At 45.0% G+C, this 20,618-nt stretch overlaps 1 protein-coding gene across 2 annotated transcripts in view; it reads left to right on the top strand.

Moving 5' to 3' along the window:
- The window catches only part of KIF15 (kinesin family member 15), a 2,141,222-nt gene that overhangs the window by 613,969 nt on the left and 1,506,635 nt on the right, over positions 1–20,618 (top strand). For both annotated transcript variants that reach the window (XM_069648268.1, XM_069648269.1), the window contains exon 12: positions 20,324–20,412. In XM_069648268.1, coding sequence (XP_069504369.1) covers positions 20,324–20,412 — 89 coding nt within the window. The remainder of the gene's footprint in view (positions 1–20,323; positions 20,413–20,618) is intronic.

Below are 20,618 nucleotides of genomic sequence, written 5' to 3'. Positions count from 1 at the left end.
AGTTTTTGGTCAAGGCGATCTCCGCCAGTTGCATAATGAGGCTGAATGCCAATCTGCCACTTCGTTCCTCAGCCCCGGGAGATAATGTGCCGTCAACGATATTTGGTGTTGCAGATAAAACTGCCAAAAGTCGTTGGAAAAATCTGCCAGAGGCCTTGATCTGATGCCACCCATATGATTGCTGATACGGTGTCCGTCTTGAGCAGTATACAGCTGCTGACTGTCCCTGGCAAAAGAACGAACTGCAAAAGAACCTGCCAGAAGCTCCAGGCAGTTGATATGCATTTCCAATTTCTTGTGGGGACCATTTCCCCCGGTGGCGATCAGACAACACCTCACTCCCCAACCTGTGTATGTCTGGCATCTGATTCTATCATGAGGCCGGGCGGCGATCTGAAGATTTACCTGCCGTTCTAAGCCTCCATGTGTGTCAGCCCCCAGTGTAGCTCAGTCTTTGCTTCGGTCGACAGGGCAAGCTGCTGAGAGTAGGAGACACTGCGTCTCAGGTGCTGGCCCTTCAGTCGCTACAGCTCGCGGTAATGGAGCAGCCATGCAAATATGACCTGAATGGAAGAGGAGTAGCCCCATCACTCAGGCCAACTCCCTCAGAGAGATGGTTTCCTTCCCTATTAGAATACAAATCTCCCGGCGCGTGGCATGTACTTTGACCACCGGGAGCTGCAGCTGGCAGTCCTCCATGTCCACGATGAAGCCTAGGAACGCCAATTGTAGGGAGGTGACCAGGGCAGACTTTTCCTCATTGATAAATCCTGGGCCATGGAGAACGTCTATAGCAGTCTGTGCTTGTGACTCGATTAGGGCCTCGCTCTGGGACATGATGATGTTGTTGTTGAGATATATTATTAGCCGCTTACCCCTCTCCCTCAGGGAGGCTACCTCTGGCCTCAGCTTGTTGATGGTCCAAGGTGCCGATGAGAGCCCGAAGGGCAGGCTCTTGCACGCCTAGTCGAGTACCTTCAATGTGAATCTCAAAAACATCACGTGTTGCGGGCAGATTGGCACTGCCAGTTAAGCATCCTTGAGGTCGAGGCGGACCAGCCAGTCTCTGGGCCGGACTATTTCCCTGAGCCTGTGGATTCCCTCCATCTTGAAGTGACAGTGTAGGACACATTGTTCAGGGCTTTGAGGTTCATCACTGGACAAACTTGCTCCTTCCTTCTGACTAGGAAGATGGCACTGAAAAAGACCCCTGCTCTCTGCATAAGCCGATCGTGCCCTTTTCCTGCAGGCTTCACACCTCTGTATCTAGCGCTGCGCTGTTCGCAGCCGACAGGACTATGGGGAGGGGGCAATGTGACTGTGTGGGTTGTGCAAAGAAGTCGATGCGGTAGCCCCTCGCAGTGTCTCGGACCCAAGCATCAGGCTGTCCTACCTTCTATCAGCACTTGTGGTGCCAGTGCTACACAGTTGAGACCCACCTGTGGTTTGAGGTTCTGATTGTCTTGCTGGCCTTAGCCAGCTGCAACCTCTGACTCTTTCCCTGGAGGGGAAGGTGGTGTCATATTTGTTTTGCCAATAAGTTGAAGACTCGTGGAATTGATCGGACCTCCTGTCCAATGCGAAACAGCCAGAGGAGCGGCCCCTACCTCTTTGGGCCCGAGAGAAAACCTTTGTGGAGAAGACTCTTAATAGAGGCCTGGGCCTTGTCGAAGGCTGCGACGGTGCCAACTAACTTTGCCATTTCCTTCACAAAAAGTTGCGAATAAGAGCCCCTGGGAAGCGGACCCCGATTCTGATCTGGACAGCTCCCCCAGATTTGACCTGATCTACATGAGGACGCCCTTCCGTCTCCCCACTGATGAAGCACAATTAGCATTGCAGAGGAGGCAAAGTGCCCTGTGAGCCCATCCCGAAAATTTGAGTGGGTCTATCGGCCTACCTGTCTCCATGGCCTCTTCGGACAGATCTAGAATCTTGGTGAGCGGATCAGAGGTGTCCAGGACCTTATCCAAACAGGATTCCCACGCACAATCTATCCTGTCTTGGGGTCTTTGCAGTTTTTACCTAGAAAGGTGATCATCCTGTTGTCTAGCTCTGGGGTAAGGGCCACTTGATGTCTGACCGAGGACATTCTGCTCTGAGTTTGGCTTGGACTTCCTTATCCAAGGGCATCCGGAGCCTGGCTCTAATGTAGTCCTCTGTTTGGGGCAGGGGGATGCAGCCCAGTCAGAGGATCTGGGGTGAACCAGGTCCTCCGGGACTAACATTTGCTCAGTCGGCCAGCTCCCTCAGATGCTACTTTCCACCGTGATTGGATGGGCCACGTGCAGTCATCCTGGTCCTCTTCATCCTCTGTTTGAGGCGAAGATGCCTTGTCTGTGCCCTGTTCCTCCTCTGGGCTGGAGGGGCTGTCATCCTTTTTATTCTCCTCCGGGTCAGAGGGTCCAAAGGCAGAAGGGGTCTCCTTCCTTTCCAAAAAGGCTTTGTTGTCTCTGGAAGTCTTGAGCATGGTGGGTGGGGGGCATAGTTATCTAACCTCTTGCAAGCCGAAATACTTCCTCCTGGTAGTTTGTTCTTATTCTTTTGGGTGCTCCCTTTCAAGGTACTTGGGACACTCCTAAGGTGCACTTCCATGTCGTCCAGGCACAGCTGTATGGGCACTAGCATATCCGCTACTGGCTTCTTAATAGTGGTCTCAGCAGTGGACCCAAGGACTCTATTTTTTTTGTTTTTTTAAGCTGGCTGCCAAGGCCAAATCCTGCTCTGGTTAGGCCTCCTTCTCTGACCATGCTTGGTGGGCTTGAGGGTCATATTGGGCCTTGCTGTGACAGTAGGACGCAGAGGGTGAATGAGGCTTCTCTTGATATCTTCTGTATGGTTTTCTTACCTCTTGTTTTTTTTTTTTTTAACCAGTCTCCTGTTTGATTGTTTTTTTTAATGTCCTCTTGGAGTAGAAAGGGGGAGAGGGTGCTGATGGTGCTCCACCAACGTTTTTCACCTTTGAGAATGAGGAAATGTGTCACTGAGCGCCGGATCGGAGAAAAAAAGGACCTGCAAACTGATTTGGAGCTCCCCCCTACTGGGTGTGAGGATGCGGCCTGCTTGAATTGAACCGGCGGGACACAGGAGTCCTCCAAGTGGCTTGAAGTCGGACAGCTGATAAACTGGGGGTTGAGGGGGAAAGAGAGAGGGAAAACTCCACACACACTGTGGAAACAAATGCAGGCTACGCGCTGTAAGCTCTGTTAGTATTAGAGAATGTTTTGTTAAATCCACCTAATCTGCTGCGATGTTGTAATAAAGCAGGCAATAGACACGCTACCAAAGATGAGTGAAGAAAGATGGGTACTTATCTGCATCTTGCTGTGAGCAGCAAAGGAGGAGGAAGTAGAAGGGCTGCAGACATATAAAGGACCATGTTGGTTGTTTTGGGTTACATGTTTAGTGGTCATTGTTCAGACTACCAAGGACTTCTGGAAAACTGAGTCCAGAAAAGCTCCATGTTAGTTTCTTCCAACGCCAACCCTCTGATCAACTCTTTTCCTCTGTTTTCATCCTATACTTTATCCCACATCAGGGTATGGCGGAAAGTGCAACATTGAGTTTCACAGACCAACAGATTCTAGACACCATCGGTGGCCCTTCCTTCTTCGCCCCCTCGGGTGACAATTCTCTTCCTCCCCCAGGAGGAACCAACACAGGAGACAACATCCTACGATTGAAGGAAGTGTTTTCGCACAGAACTTCACACTCACTTCCTGAGAGAGTACTTGAGAGCCAGCATTATCCCCAGTGACTTGATCGTTAGAAATACTGCCTGCCTCTTCTTAGACGACAAAGAATATGTGACAAACATCAGTTATGTAGCAACCAAGTGCAGCCGCGATCTCATGGTATTAACACTGCACAATGAATTGCTACACGAATCCAAAAAGATCTTGACCTTGAAGAAACCACTTTTGCAACCAACGCAGCAATAACCAACGCTAAGAACTTACTGACAGACATCAAACAATTTGATGATTTCAAGACTGCAACTCTGAATCGTAAAACTAAGAAACTTCACAAAGATATCAAAGAGTTCATTTTGGAAGTCATTTACCCATATATCTCTGACAATTATATAAACAACTTAAATCAGGGCCTATCCCAAGGCAACCAAAGGAACCGCAGGAGAGGGGTAACCTTCTCAGGGTCCAGCAGTGGATCATCCTCCGACCAATCCCGCCAACAACCGCGACGACAAGGCCCACCACCAGCAAATTTTGGCTACCCTGGTCCATCACCATTTTCCCTTTTTTAGGGGGACGGGGGGCTTGGCAACCCCCAATGGGGTTCACCACAATGGGGGTTCCAACCGCGAGGAGGAAGAACAAATCAACGCCGCTGTTAGGCAGAAACCTGTGCAGTTCCCTTGGGGAACACTGCAAAAGATTTAAGACTACAGGTATAGCAGTAAACCCACTTGGTAGCAGTCCGCACCACCCAGATTTACCTGGTAGCTGTGGCTGAGCAGTCAGACTTCCCTCAAGAAGAGTTAGGCAGTATGTAAAGTATACACAATAGGTACTCAAATACAATAGCACAAGCAAACACTGACCAGAGCTTGGTTTCAAAAGTATATAGTTATCTATTTATTAAACACACATAAGTTGAAATCACTCTAGCAAAATATAGTAAAAACACTTCAAACACAGTTATAATGAAAGCAGTTCCAACCCTTACTCCTATCTAGACAACTCTAAGTTAACACCACATAATTAAAACAGAGGTGAGCGCTTAACGTTAGATGACCCTCTAGTAGGTTCAAGAAAGGGGTAAAAAGAAACAGAAATGGGTTAGACACACCACTCTAAGGTCCAGAACACTTGCAATAGGCTCAAAGAAGCACAAAGTCACAGGTGAGCAAAAGTCACTAGGCAGGGCCCACTCTTAGAGTAGCCGGAGCGAAAATGTGCCCAAGATCACACTGGTATTAGGGATTCAAAGTCTTGCAAAGAGTTAGAAAGAGTTTAGAGTGGCTTAGAAAGTTGAGCCAGGGTGTCCCAGGCACTCCCAGGGTCGAAAGCCGGGGGCTAAATCTACCCCGTACAGTCGGTGGCAAGGGAAGCCAGGCGGAACACGGTACCTTAAGCGGAAAGGATCCTCCAGCGGTGGTAGTTGTTCCAGGCAGTGGCAGCAAGGCTCGACGTCGGTCAGGGGAGAAGAAGTTCTCGCTGAAGAGCAGAAGAAGGTCGTTGCACTGCCCGGGAAGAAACCAGCCGCGGAGTCCTCCGGTTAAAGGGTTGTACCGACTTTCGCGGTAGGGGTAAAAGTGTGGTATTCCGGTTGCCGGGGTGCTTGGCACGGGCAAGGCGGCCACGAGATACCTCGAGGAGCGAAAAGAAGGTGAAAACTGGTTGTCCCCACCAGTCAAGGGAAGGAGCCACTCCGTTAAGAGTTCTCCTCGGTCGTCGGGAAAAGTGGTGAGACGTTTCAGCAGGGCTCCACCGGGTGGTGGTGTCGTCGAAGCAGGTTGGCTCAGCTCTTCCCTCGTCGGATTCTTGGTCCTGTGGCGACTTCTGAAGTTCCAGTCCCCAAAGCCCTGCTTTTATGCAGCAAACCCCCATTCACCCAGCCTAGCTGTCACTCAAACATGCTAAGTGGTGAGCCGGCCGGCTCACCACTTGGGCCAATCAGGACGGAGTGCGACTTGAGTTACCAAGGTAACTCAGTCCAGGGTGCCTAAATCCCCCTCCACCCCTCCTAAGTACCCCAGACAGAGTGGCACCACTTTGGAGGGCTTCTGTGGAGGAGCCCGCCAAAAGTGGAACAAAGGGCTCCACTTTGGGTCAGAGTTACAGAGGCGAACGCCAACGCCATTTTAGAATCAAGTTTTGGCAAAAAGTCCCAACCGGAGTTATAAACCAGCGGTATGTTTAAGGCTACCGTAAATAAATAATTAAATGTGTTAGCCTAAAACAATGGGAAATCCCATAGGGAAATATTCGCGGTCGAATATAAAAAGTAGTTTCCACTGCCACCAGCCAAAACTCGATCAGGGGGGACGGAGACGTGCCCCCTCGACTAACAGACCCTGGGGCAATCGAATTGCCCCAGCCAGTACGTCCACAATATGATGGTTTGTACTGGTTCTGTTCAGGATTCAAGACTAGCAAAGTCTTTGGTGACTTTACATGCCCTGGGAGACAGTAGTCAGTCCCAGGGTATGGAGTCTATGTTGGGGAGTCCCTAGGACACCCCTGGGTCACGGCACAGAGGGTGTTGTGTAACCCATATCACAAAAATACATGAGGCCCTATGGAGTAAAAGACCCCATAGCCCATTCAACACAAGGTTTAACCAAGAAAACACACTTCAACATGTCCAAGAGTGAGGGTAAAAGAGTCTCACTCTTGGCAGGAGAAAAAAAGAAACCCCAGAAATCCAGCAAAGCTGCTGGGGGACTCACTAGGTAGGGAAATTCAGCCCAAACAGAGAATTCTCCCTAACACTCGCCCCCCCCAGACTAAGGGACAGGAGGATTTAATCCACTCCTGGATGAACCTCATACCTCTAGTCGATGATATACATCCTAGAGAGTCCATCAGCATTTTGATGGTGACACCTTGACCTATGCTTAAGGGAAAACTCAAAGGTTTTCTTTTGCAAGCTAAAGGACCTACAAACCCTTTGAGGAACATCAGTCTTTTTGTTATAGGGGATCTGGTTGACCAGTCCCTCAGAAGTTGGTACAACTTCTGAACCTATGTTAGGCTTTTTCAAGGGGTCCTTATAAAGGATTCCCTGAGATCTAGAGGGGCCTCCAAGGTTCCTCACCACCTCTCTTGTGGGAGCAGGTTGGGTCTTAGGCCTCTTGGTTGGAGGGGTTGGGGTTAGGCAATGTACCTGCTTCCCCTTCCTCTTAGATCTACCCTTACCTATTTTAGGAGTTTCCCCCCTAATATTAGGATTTGAGTTGGGGTCTTCAGTAGAAGGTCCAACAGTCTGAAGGTTTCTGGCCTTAGACTTTTCTTTTCTGGTTTTCCACCAGCACTGAGAATTACCAGTTCTCTCAGGTTCAGATAGGGGCCTAGTTGGTCTATCCACCTCTTCCTCAGAAGCAGGGGGGGGTCAGAGACTCTGAAACTAGGGGAACAAGGGTGGAGCTTGGTTGGGGCTCCCATGTTCCTAGCATACTATCCTGAACTGTGCCTGGGTTAGAGGTCAACTTACTAATACCAGGGCTTGTAGTGGGGTTCTCAGTAGAGGGTCCCACAGGCTTAGAAGGGTCCTTCAAGGTAGCCTTTCTAGCCAATTTGGTTAAGTTCTGCTTCTCCATACTGGGAGGCTTGGGGGTATGTGACACTACTCCTAGAGTTCTTAGGTCATTCCCCAACAGGACCTTCCCAGGTACCTCAGTCTGAACACTGACAGGGATCCTCACTGTCATGTTGTTACACTGAATGAGGGCTGGTAGAATAGGAACCATTTGGACAGGGCCTCCAGACATCTTAGTGGGACCTTTGGGTGCTTTGGCCACATCCTCAGGTTGAAAGAAGCTTTCATCCACTACTGTTCTGCTGGCCCCAGTGTCTCTCCTGGCAGGAGTATCCTGGCCGTTGACAAGAACACTGTCCACATAATACACCTTAGAGTTAACAGGTAGGGAGTTGTACACAACCCTATTCTGGGGACTAACCAGACCCATAGGCTCTAAGTTTACAGTTGCTTGAAAACCCAAGGGTTCTTCAGCAAAGAGTTCAAAGTGGGCACTAGCCAGCTGTACTTCATCCTCAGGAGTGAAGGCTAAGGAGACTGTGCTGATCCCTGCAGGTTTACCCTTGCACTTGGGATCTCCTTTGATATGGTCAGTACCCTGACAGACATAGCATTGTCCAAATGCTCTCTGGAAGGGTGGCTTGTTCTGACCTCCTTCTGGCTTGTGGCCAGAAGGTACAGTAGCCTGACTAGGTTTCCCATGTGGCTTACCCTGGTTATTTTGTGGTTTGGGGCCCTCTTTGGGATAGGAATTATTAGAATTCTCTTTGGAGTCTTTTTTAGGCTGTTTCTCCCCATCCTTCTTCTGAGTTAGCCCAGAATCCTTGTGAGTGGCCCTGTTGGCAACCCACAAGTCAGCAGCCTTAGCTAGTTTCCGGGAATCTAATTCCCTGGAATCAGCCAAGTGTTGTCTGAGCTCAGGAGAGCAGGCATCATAAATAGTCTCCAACATAAACAAATTCTTCATACCTTCATAAGTGTTCACCTTGTAACCCTTAATCCATCCCTCTAAGTTTTTCAAACATTCACTCACCCAGGTAGCCCAAGGGGTACCATCATGCTTTTTGAGGCTCCTAAACATCTTAAGATACTGGGAAGGGGTCTTCCCAAACCTAGCTATCAAAGCTAGTTTCACACATTCATAGTCCTTCCTATCCTCCTCCCCCATCTCCATCACCACATCAGTTGCAACAGGGGGAAGCCTAGAGAACAACCAGGTGAGTAAGTCATTTCCTGTGATGTTCTGGAGCCCATGATTATATTCAAACAGAGACAACCAATCCAACACATCCAACTTAGGCTCATACATACCAATCAATTCTTTAGGCATCCGGGGTCTTTTAGGACTGGAACTTCTAGAGGAGCCAGAGAGAGAAACATTCTCAACAGATAATTTCTTCATTTCTAAGTCATACTTGAGCTCCATTTCCCTTAGCCTTAGTTCTTTGTCAGTTTGAGCATTAAGTTTCTTATACTCCAATTCTAGTTTCATTTTCTCTAGTTCAAAGTACTGAGGACTAAATGTGGGACCTGGTAAAGGTCCAGTAGGTACAGCAGGTAGAGCAGGCAGAGGCCTAGGGGGGACAGTCACAACAGCCTCACCCTCCTCTTCTGACTCTTGCTCAGAATCATCAACATTTTGCTCCATGTTAACTTCAATACTGTCATCTACAGTTGCTGGAGTGATAGGTTCTTCTGAACCATCACCCAGACTTTGGTTAGCTAACAATCTTTCAATCAGCTCCATTTTCTTGCCCTTAGTCAGGAGATCCTTATGTTTACAGAGCACTCTTAAACAATCAGCAGTTTTGGCTGCAAGGGACTCTTGACTATAGCTTTCTATAACTGACATGTTAGAGGTTTACTTTTTTATAGTGCTAAGCTTTGTGGTTAGTTGCACTAAGGTATTCAAGCACAATAAAATGTATACTCAATACAAATCCCACCGCTGTACACCAGTGTTAGGCAGAAACCTGTGCAGTTCCCTTGGGGAACACTGCAAAAGATTTAAGACTACAGGTATAGCAGTAAACCCACTTGGTAGCAGTCCGCACCACCCAGATTTACCTGGTAGCTGTGGCTGAGCAGTCAGACTTCCCTCAAGAAGAGTTAGGCAGTATGTAAAGTATACACAATAGGTACTCAAATACAATAGCACAAGCAAACACTGACCAGAGCTTGGTTTCAAAAGTATATAGTTATCTATTTATTAAACACACATAAGTTGAAATCACTCTAGCAAAATATAGTAAAAACACTTCAAACACAGTTATAATGAAAGCAGTTCCAACCCTTACTCCTATCTAGACAACTCTAAGTTAACACCACATAATTAAAACAGAGGTGAGCGCTTAACGTTAGATGACCCTCTAGTAGGTTCAAGAAAGGGGTAAAAAGAAACAGAAATGGGTTAGACACACCACTCTAAGGTCCAGAACACTTGCAATAGGCTCAAAGAAGCACAAAGTCACAGGTGAGCAAAAGTCACTAGGCAGGGCCCACTCTTAGAGTAGCCGGAGCGAAAATGTGCCCAAGATCACACTGGTATTAGGGATTCAAAGTCTTGCAAAGAGTTAGAAAGAGTTTAGAGTGGCTTAGAAAGTTGAGCCAGGGTGTCCCAGGCACTCCCAGGGTCGAAAGCCGGGGGCTAAATCTACCCCGTACAGTCGGTGGCAAGGGAAGCCAGGCGGAACACGGTACCTTAAGCGGAAAGGATCCTCCAGCGGTGGTAGTTGTTCCAGGCAGTGGCAGCAAGGCTCGACGTCGGTCAGGGGAGAAGAAGTTCTCGCTGAAGAGCAGAAGAAGAAGGTCGTTGCACTGCCCGGGAAGAAACCAGCCGCGGAGTCCTCCGGTTAAAGGGTTGTACCGACTTTCGCGGTAGGGGTAAAAGTGTGGTATTCCGGTTGCCGGGGTGCTTGGCACGGGCAAGGCGGCCACGAGATACCTCGAGGAGCGAAAAGAAGGTGAAAACTGGTTGTCCCCACCAGTCAAGGGAAGGAGCCACTCAGTTAAGAGTTCTCCTCGGTCGTCGGGAAAAGTGGTGAGACGGTTCAGCAGGGCTCCACCGGGTGGTGTCGTCGAAGCAGGTTGGCTCAGCTCTTCCCTCGTCGGATTCTTGGTCCTGTGGCGACTTCTGAAGTTCCAGTCCCCAAAGCCCTGCTTTTATGCAGCAAACCCCCATTCACCCAGCCTAGCTGTCACTCAAACATGCTAAGTGGTGAGCCGGCCGGCTCACCACTTGGGCCAATCAGGACGGAGTGCGACTTGAGTTACCAAGGTAACTCAGTCCAGGGTGCCTAAATCCCCCTCCACCCCTCCTAAGTACCCCAGACAGAGTGGCACCACTTTGGAGGGCTTCTGTGGAGGAGCCCGCCAAAAGTGGAACAAAGGGCTCCACTTTGGGTCAGAGTTACAGAGGCGAACGCCAACGCCATTTTAGAATCATGTTTTGGCAAAAAGTCCCAACCGGAGTTATAATAATAAATATATAAACCGGCGGTATGTTTAAGGCTACCGTAAATAAATAATTAAATGTGTTAGCCTAAAACAATGGGAAATCCCATAGGGAAATATTCGCGGTCGAATATAAAAAGTAGTTTCCACTGCCACCAGCCAAAACTCGATCAGGGGGGATGGAGACGTGCCCCCTCGACTAACAGACCCTGGGGCAATCGAATTGCCCCAGCCAGTACGTCCACAATATGATGGTTTGTACTGGTTCTGTTCAGGATTCAAGACTAGCAAAGTCTTTGGTGACTTTACATGCCCTGGGAGACAGTAGTCAGTCCCAGGGTATGGAGTCTATGTTGGGGAGTCCCTAGGACACCCCTGGGTCACGGCACAGAGGGTGTTGTGTAACCCATATCACAAAAATACATGAGGCCCTATGGAGTAAAAGACCCCATAGCCCATTCAACACAAGGTTTAACCAAGAAAACACACTGTCAACATGTCCAAGAGTGAGGGTAAAAGAGTCTCACTCTTGGCAGGAGAAAAAAAGAAACCCCAGAAATCCAGCAAAGCTGCTGGGGGACTCACTAGGTAGGGAAATTCAGCCCAAACAGAGAATTCTCCCTAACAGCCGCCGACACAGATATTAAACCCATCTGAACAATTCGAAACAATCCCAATCTTTAATCTGGCTAAAATCACGCTGTCAGAAGCAGAGACTTCACTGCTTACAAAAGGTCTGCCATTTGTGCCGACAGCACAGACGGATTGGTACGACTCCGAAATGGAGATCTGTACCTTCTTAAGAAAAGTTGTCATGAATCACAGAATGCGCCCCTTCTGGACTTCCTGGTCCTTATCGCAGCGGGGCTTGCATTCCTTGAAACTCCCAACATGGCCGTCTCGCGTGACATGCCTCGCGCCAGCCTTCACGGCGGACATAGTATGTCCTACAAATAGGCCCAGCCCCCGCGGCCCTGCGCGTCTCAACGCTATCAGGTAGTGACTAGACGTGTGTCTCGTAGCTTGCAAACTATTCCTTAACCTAAGTTCCTGGAACCTTATTCCCATTCCTTCCACCATTTCCTCTTCACTTTGTTCTTGGATTCCACGTACCCCTTGTGTACGCTTCCTCCTTTCCTGGACGTCCTGAATCTCCGAGATCCTGGAACGCTGAACGCACGCTGGAGTCAGAAGAGACTCGAGCGGGCTTGTATAAAACCCGATCCGTGCGAAAGAAGAATCTCCCCGCGGAATCCTACAAGAAGCGGACTTGGGTGAGACGGGGCGAAATTCACGACAAAAGTCAGAATAAGAACCTTCTTTCATGAACACAACTTGGAAGCACAGGAAACAGAAGAAGACACTGGTTTACATAACCCGTCGACCTTCACTCCCTCTGACGGGCAAATACCGAACAAACTTTTAACTTTCGAGAGATGCGTCTTGGACGGTCTACGGAAGAAAACCAGTAAAATCAAACATAACTTGTCCCTAGCTGAGAAACGGGCACTACCATCGCTACAAAACAATAAAAATATTGTCATCAAACCAGCTGATAAAAGCGGAGGCCTAGTGATCATGACCACGAACCAATACAAAAACATGGTCCTGGCACTACTTCACGACCAAGAAAGCTACTCAACACTTTGAAAAGATCCCACTCCGGAAATATCTCAAGAAATCTGAGTCTGTAAATTTTGCACTACATTTTGCACTACAGCGCTATTGGATTTTGTAAAAAGAGGCAGAATACCGTATAAAACCTACGGGTAGGACCCCCTGTTTCTATTCTCTGCCCAAAATACATAAAGACCCTACAAACTCGCCGGGACGACCAATAGTTTCAGGATGCGGCTCAATCATTGAACCACTATGCAAATTTGTAGATATCTTTTTGCAACCGATAAGCATCAACACCCCAACCCACCTTTGGGATACCACACATAAAATAATATTTGAAGACCTAGAATTTAACCCAACAGAACAACTCTTGGTCAGTATGGATATAAAATCACTGTACACCAGTATCCCACAGGAAGACGCTATTGAGTGCATTAGGGAATGGTTAACTTCTGATCCCCCTAACACCAGGACCCCTGTTAATTTTATTGTGGAACTCATGACTGTTGCACTCCTCCGAAACTTCTTTACCTTTGACAACACTACCTACTTGCAAACGAAGGGCACGGCAATGGGTGCGGCCTTTGAGCCAAGTTTGGCAATTCTGTTTATGGCCAAATTTGAGAGGGATTTTGTATTCTCGGACCATAACTGGCAAACCCGTATCAGCCACTGGCACCGCTACATCAATGTAATTTTCATCTGGACCGGTAGCCTACTTGAACTCACCAACGTCTGCACCTGGCTCAATACCTGCAACCCTGATATCCAGTTTACAATCAATCAAAGCAACCCTGAAATGGACCTATCAATTAGCTCCAGAGATGGGAGACTAACGTGTGACCTATATCGAAAAACTACAGCTCGCAACACTCTACTACATTACACCAGCAACCATCCGGCCCATACTAAAAACAACTTACCATATGGACAATATTTACGAATACGTTGGAACTCCCTGGTATACTCGTCATGTTTAGCGTGTATCAGACAATTCATGAAATTAGTAGTCTGTTTAATGTACGCAACTCAGGGGTGTCTGGCAAACGCTGTTGGCAGTAAGAAGGGAGTCATAATTACACCAAACGTAAATTGGGTAGATGTGTTTGCAATGTCAAACTGGTTATCTGGATTGGCACAAGGCAGTGATCTCTACGCCACAATTGTAATATTGGCCTACCATCACCAATGGCTGTTCCATATGACTTATCCCTTCACAGCCTCGAGATTACCTGTGAGCCTTCTGCATTAACTGCAAAGCCTCTCATTCGGCACGGCACCTGTGCAACTGGTCCTGGCGTTTGGCGTTCTTCTCCTTTCCAATGCGTGGGCGCACCAATGCGCTTGAGATAATGCGCACCGGCAAGTAAGTCTCCTAATTGGTTGCCATGAGAACAAACTTAGCATTAACATATGCCCCATTGATTTGGGCACCCGCGGCTGTAAACCCACTCACATCACACTGTTATCCTATACAGGGTCTCTGATTCGGAGCCCTGATGAAGGCGGACTTTACATCCACTCACTACCGCCGAAACGTGAAGACTACACGGAACAGTGGTCAACCTGTACTTTAGCTTGTTGGAATCCCTATTACCAACTAGCATTCAACCACGTCGGCAATTGATCAGATATCTTGCATCGAAAGACCCTGCATAATTCATTGATTTTCCTATCAACGACCATCAACGAGGAACTACTGTACCAAATAAGGGGACTCATGATGCAATGAATTTACTACTAAATTGCACATGCATTTATACTTTGTTTCTGCTACTGAATTGAATTTGAAGCACTATTCTTTTTGAGTTGTTGTACTCTACTTCCAATATATGAAACTTGCCTGTACCTTTTGTTTATAATTTGTTTCACAACCTGCTGATGATTTTTTATGTAGATTAGCACTTGTAACCATTGATTGTTTTGAATTATCTCTACCTTTATATGTTCTAGTTGGTTATCACATTCAGCAGTAAAAACACTTGACTTAATTTCTTTTACTTCTTATACATTTCTTATCATTTGTTCCTCAAATGTTTGATTGTTTTTTGAGATTTTTAGAAATAACCTCCCGAGTGGGTGCTAATATGCATTTAGCGGTTGATTTCTTTAGGGATTGCTATAATTAAGCAACTCACTTCTTTATTTCTAAATAGCCCAAGAGATCAGGCCAAATAACTGTTTTGACCTGCTCTTCTTGCACCTCTGTGGTTATAGCAAAAATAGTAAGGGTACATTTCTTGTTTCATTGATTGCGGATTTCAGCATATAAGCAACTTTTAATTTGTTGGAACTGTTACTTTGCTCAACATCTTGCAGCTGAGCTATCAATGTTAAATGTTTATTAAAAGAAAGAGAAGCATAATGCTCACCTCTGGTCTTGACATAGAAACATTATTGTTGTTGTAGTCCAAAACATATGGAAGATCGCAGGTTACCCACCACTGCCTTACATACTCAGTACATATCAGCAAGGTTTTCTTCCAGGTTTTAAATATATATTTTTCAAAACACATCTTCCAATTTCTTTTTTTAATGATACGGTACATCAGATTGCCCTTAATACTTTTATCTGAGGAATTTCTATTAAGAGCTATAATGGGTAAGATGAAGATTCAGCAAAAATATATTCAACTGGGACCAAAAGTTTACTTTTGTCTTTTCCCAGGCAAGTATTCTACTCCAATTTGACAAGTTCAACCCATAGCATTAAGGATTACAAGATTGCGCCTTGAAAAGAAACCCCCAAAAATTAAGTCTTTTTGCTCTTGATCGGTTTCCATTTTCACAGTTCACCACAAACCGCAAATCCGTGTTGTCAATATTGAGAAAACCGTATGCAAGTACTAACAATATAACCAGGAACTAAAGCATTTAACTATCTAATAGCTTGTTGACAAATTATGAAACATTAAAAGACAAATTTGACTTTAGCCAATCTGGGAGAATTACATCTAGTAATTAAGTTAAAATCCTGGATTTCGGTCAATTTTGTTTCCTGGATCTCCTCATTGAAGTCCTTTTTTAAGGAATCATTGTCTGAAATTACATCTTTAAATGGGGCTGGAAAGCCTGTATGTAACTAGAAAAAAAACATCTTTTATTAGGTTCAAGTAAAAGGGACAGTATGCATTAACAAACTCGGTGGTACTAATGGTCTGCCTTTTTGGATTGCATTTATCTATTTTATTTTTTCACCACTTGTAGATCACAAACTGTAATATAAGCCAAGATTTGCCCAAAATATGTTTGTTATTATAAACATTTATGAATTTAAAGAAAGTTTCACATATCCTGTCAATGACTGTAGAAAATGAGGGGTAGAGTTTCTTGTGTAACCGTTTTAGTGGAAAGGGAGTCTTTGGCCTCTGAAGTTAGTAAACTGCCTGCTTGTAAAGGCATGTGACCCTGCCCTTCATGGTGCCTGGCTGACAGAGGTGGGAATGAAAGGATGCTCGGGTGAATACTGGGTCTACCTATGTATTGAGGTGGTCTCCATTGGATCACAATGCTACCACTTTAATGGTTATTAATGTGTATGATCCGCTAGATAGATAAAAACATTGACTCTATTAATTGCAATAGGGAAAATAGAAATCTTGTCCAATATCCCGTTTGTGGTACTGGGTGATTTTAATTGTTAAATCCCCACTGATGCTGCGTTCAGTGATGGAAACAGCCATGCAACATAGTCCATTGACCCTACCTTTGGTAATGGTGACAAAAAGGTCTTAGATGGTTACGGCTACTATATCACTATGGACACATTATGCTGAATCGTTTTTTCCTAGTGACTCACTGACATACCAGAATCTCTGGGAATAGTGCCACCATATTGACTGTGTTTGTACACCATTCCTTGGAAGTTGTGGACAATGAAGGTCATCATTGGAGAAGAGTGATCATTACCCTCTTAACACCTTCGTAGATGCCAGAATTAGATGGAACACATTTAATGTAGAAAAAGCAAATCGTCTCATAACTAATGTGGACCCTGATGACATTATCAAGGAAATCAGGGGATGGTGCTGAATGTAGCATTAGTCAGATCCACACACTCATAATTAGCTACAAATCAGCTCACATCAGGACTAATATCGCAGGCGTTTACAAGTACGACACACACAGATACATTGTTAATAAATTATCCCACCATCGACGCTATGATCAAGAGATTGCTATTGCAAAGAAATCACTAAGACGTGATTTGTGTCTCGTTCATCACAGTAATATGGCTATTAGCAAGCTAACACTGCAGCAACAACTAGGAAGGCCTTCTACCAAAAGTGGCCTTCTACCAAAAATATTTATATATTTATTCTGTTAACGTGTGGGTTGCACGCCTTTTTTACACTTTTGTATAACAGGCTGTTTTGGCTATTCTCCTTTCCCCTGGACATAAATGGACATAAATGGAAAATGTATAGAATTGTGTTAACTAGACAAGTGTGCTAGCGTTTTCCAAGTCCTCCTTGTATAGAAGTCCTCACCAAACACCTTACCTCAGCAGCCTATTTCTCCACGAATGCCGCTGCATGGTTTCAGTCCTTTCTCTCTGACAGGACCGTGAGGATTTTCGCACCGACTGCCTCGGCAGAACCTGCCCCAGTCTCCTGTGGAGTACCGCAGGGTTTATGCATTTCCCCTACATTATATAATATCTTCACCAAGCTAATATTCAACCACCTAGATTTGGGTGTCGCCTATACCAACTATGTGGATGACACCCAAATCCTCATCCCCATTACAGGTTCCTGTGAAATAGACACTAAAATACTTAATGTAATGTACCTAAACATTCAGGCATGGATGGCCATCCACGGCCTCTGTCTGAATGATAAGACTGAGTTACTCCTCATTGGATCACCGGCCCGCCTTAATAAGCTAGACAACTAATTCCAAGCCTTCAATATTGATGGCAACATCATCAAAGTCTCGAAGGAAGTCAAAACACTCCCTTTCACTTACTAGACAAGTAAATGCGACGGCCTCAGAAACAGCCTACACATCCAAATTGATCATTGCCGGCAGACCCTTCTTGTCCCACAACAGCTGCATTACCCTGGCGAGAGCACTTTTTTGATCGAAACTGGACTATTGCAATGCCTTATACCTAGGTACAAATAAACGTAAAGTGCAAAAATGAAAAGTGCTACAAAATAAAGCACTTGCAGTGGCTCTGTGAACATCCCTAGAGTCAACCACATCTCCTCAGTAAGACGCAACGTTCATTGGCTCCCAGTACAGGACAGAATCACATTTAAAACACTAGCCATTACACTCCAATATTTCTCAAATTCGGCTTCCAAATATCTGGTAGACAAATTCACGAGAAATCAATCCAACAGGCCTACTCGATCTATTCACACACACACTGCTTAAATATTCCCAGATTTAAGCTAAAAAAAAAAGCAAGGGGCAACAGTTTCCCAGTACTAGCTGTTAAACTCTGGAACTCTCTGCCTATAGCTATTTGAGCGGAACCGTCCTTCTGGATTTTTAGGAAAAAAGTGAAACGTGGCTCTTTGCACAGGATCTATAAAGGTGCCTCTGATTCACAATTGCAAATGTTCATGTCAGATCTCCTTGTGCATGTAACCTTATTGTAACTATAATGTATTCCATAAGCAATGCGCCCAGATACATGTGGGTTCGGTGCGCTATAGAAATAAACAAATAAATACATCTAGAAAGCGACTTCAAGCCCGTGGTTGCCCTAGTTAATTGAGCGTGTATTAATGCTTTGACCTCACAGATTCGAAATACCATTGGGCAATGTACTCCCAATATGGAAAGGGATCCCCCCCCCCCCCCCCTTGAGCCCTAGAAGGCAATATACAAGTCAACCACATCAGAGTATTGCTATCAAAAGCACAAAGCAGTCTCGGGCTCTGGGACCAGATAACATTTGTAACCGGCCTCTTAAAAAGAACCCTGTATGGTGGGCTAACATATTATATAGACTATTTCAGGTAATTGGTATTTCGAGTCTTGGAGAAACAGTATACTAATGCCAGTTTTTAAAAAGAGGCAGCAAGATAATGCCAAAAATTATTGAATCACAGCAATGCTAGATACACCTGCTAAGTTTTTTGCACAAGTGCTGTTAGATGAACTTTATTTCTTGATCTCAGAAAATTTAATCATACCCATAAATCAAATCGGTTTTCGTTAAAAGGCCCAGCACTGTGGACTGTATATTGACCCTACTGGCCATCGTGCAGTCGGCCTGGGGCACTCGCCAGTAACCCGTTCATGTCACCTTTGTCGATTTCAGCTCTGCTTTCGACACAGGTGCAGAGAGATTTGCTCTGCTGTAAATTAATGGACTGGAACATCCCACAGGGACTGCTCTACATGATTAGGGCTCTACATTGACACCAATGTGGAAGTAAAGTTGAACGTAAAGGGTACAGGGACCGATTGGAAACTTAATCCTGTCAGTCTCAAACAAGGGTGCAAATTGGCCTGATCCTTTTCAATCTTTACCTAGTAGAGCACACATTCACCTAAGTTAGGGAATGTACACGTACAGTGGCTGGGATATGCCAATGATTTTGTTTTGATGGATAGAAATGGTCTAATGGTTACCAGGAAAACTAAGACAAGGACTTTCTCCCTTGCTAAACATTGACGCAACAAGAGCTATCAGTGGCTACTAAATGGGACAAATGTAGAGGTTGTTTCCCAGTACCAATACTTGGACGTAGTACTGATAACAGACTAGACTGGACAACGTAAAAAAACAAGGTCCAAATTAAGGTCCTACAGCAACAGCTGCACATCAAGCCTTGGTTCTATGTCATTAGTTTCATGTTTGTAGGTCGCCAAGACCAATTTCTTTTTTTAATTTTTTTCTTTTTTTTGTCCATTTTATGCGGCCTACAAAAATGGGAAAAACATGAAATTCCCGAATAACAAAATACTGTGTGGCTACATGAAGATCACATTTAAAATTTTTGAATCATTGGTGGTCTTAGGAGCTAGAATAGGATACCTAGATCTGCAAAAACATGTAGATTGTGTGTGGGGATGAGTTAGAAACCACAACACACCTGATGATGGAAAGTCTAGCATATGTTAGAGAGAGGTGAGAGGGGATTCTTTCATGGTCTTGGTAATGACTAGTGAAAAGAATATTATTTGGCGTATTGGGAAGTGTGAACAAGTTGTGAGTTTGAAGGTTTGAGTGTGGAGTAGCAATGCATGTTACCCAGTGGTACCCTCATCTGCCTCCTGCCCCATGTTTGGTATCTAATCAAATAGATCTAACTGGTGTTATTTGGGGAAAGGTAGTGTATGTGGTTTGTGTTTAGATATGGTTGTTTACTTCAAATGTGTGGCTAGCTTATACCATCAAAATATTTAACTACTTGCCCCCCTAACTTAAAGAAAGCACATTCACATTGTAGAGTTTATGAAACAGTAATGCAACTATGCAAATCATTGCTTGTATTGTCAAATAAATAGTACTTGTGTAAGGTAATCCATGTTTTCATTTGTGTGGTAAACGTCTAGTTATAATGTAAGCCAGGTACTAAGCTTAAGGAGTAATGGAACAAAGTTTATAGGACCAGCCCATAAAGTTTCCTTATTTAATATTTAAGTGGTGTATCTGCTTTCTTTAGTTTTTTAATTTGTATTTATTATATGCTTACACACCTTACAAATAAAAACTAAATGAGTAGACCAAGTAAAAGCAATGTATCAATATTATGTCAAGAGTATCACATAAATTGAACATCCGTATTCAACTTGATCACTGAAGAACACACAAGTATTCCAAACCCCTTAATAAATGCAGTTTATTCCCCCAGTTAAAGATCCATTCCGCAATTCCAAAAGGCACATTTCTATGTAAGCCATATAGTAATAACAAGAATAAAGCGTCTTAAATAAAGAGCAAGTTTAATGCATTTGCTTTTATAATGCATGCACTTTCAATGATTGCAATGGCATTTTATTAACTTTCTCTTAAACACATATACATTTGTTATGCTCTAACTTGTTGAGTGATCTTTTATTCTAGTTGCTTCAATTGAAGAAAGTGGGGGAGAGTACCTGAACCGTTTCCTGGAAGCAATGTTGTTGTTTGAAAAATCTGAAAGCGAAAAGAAGGTAAAGGGATTACACTTTTCAGTCACTTTCCTTTTTCTTGTTGGAAATAGTTTGCTATCGGAGTTTTTTTCAAATAAGGAAATGTCTTTCTTTTCAAATCCGTCTTTGGAGGCTTAACCTGCTGCACTGAAGTTTATATCTGGTACAGATATTCTTGGTTGTTTCAAAACTGTTCCTCAATAGGACCATGGTGAGAAGACTTCTAA

This window comes from Ambystoma mexicanum, chromosome 2q (genome assembly GCF_040938575.1).
Source record: "Ambystoma mexicanum isolate Mex_15411 chromosome 2q, UKY_AmexF1_1, whole genome shotgun sequence".
NCBI classification, from domain to species: domain Eukaryota; kingdom Metazoa; phylum Chordata; class Amphibia; order Caudata; family Ambystomatidae; genus Ambystoma; species Ambystoma mexicanum.
This window is presented reverse-complemented; position numbering and strand designations above follow the sequence as displayed.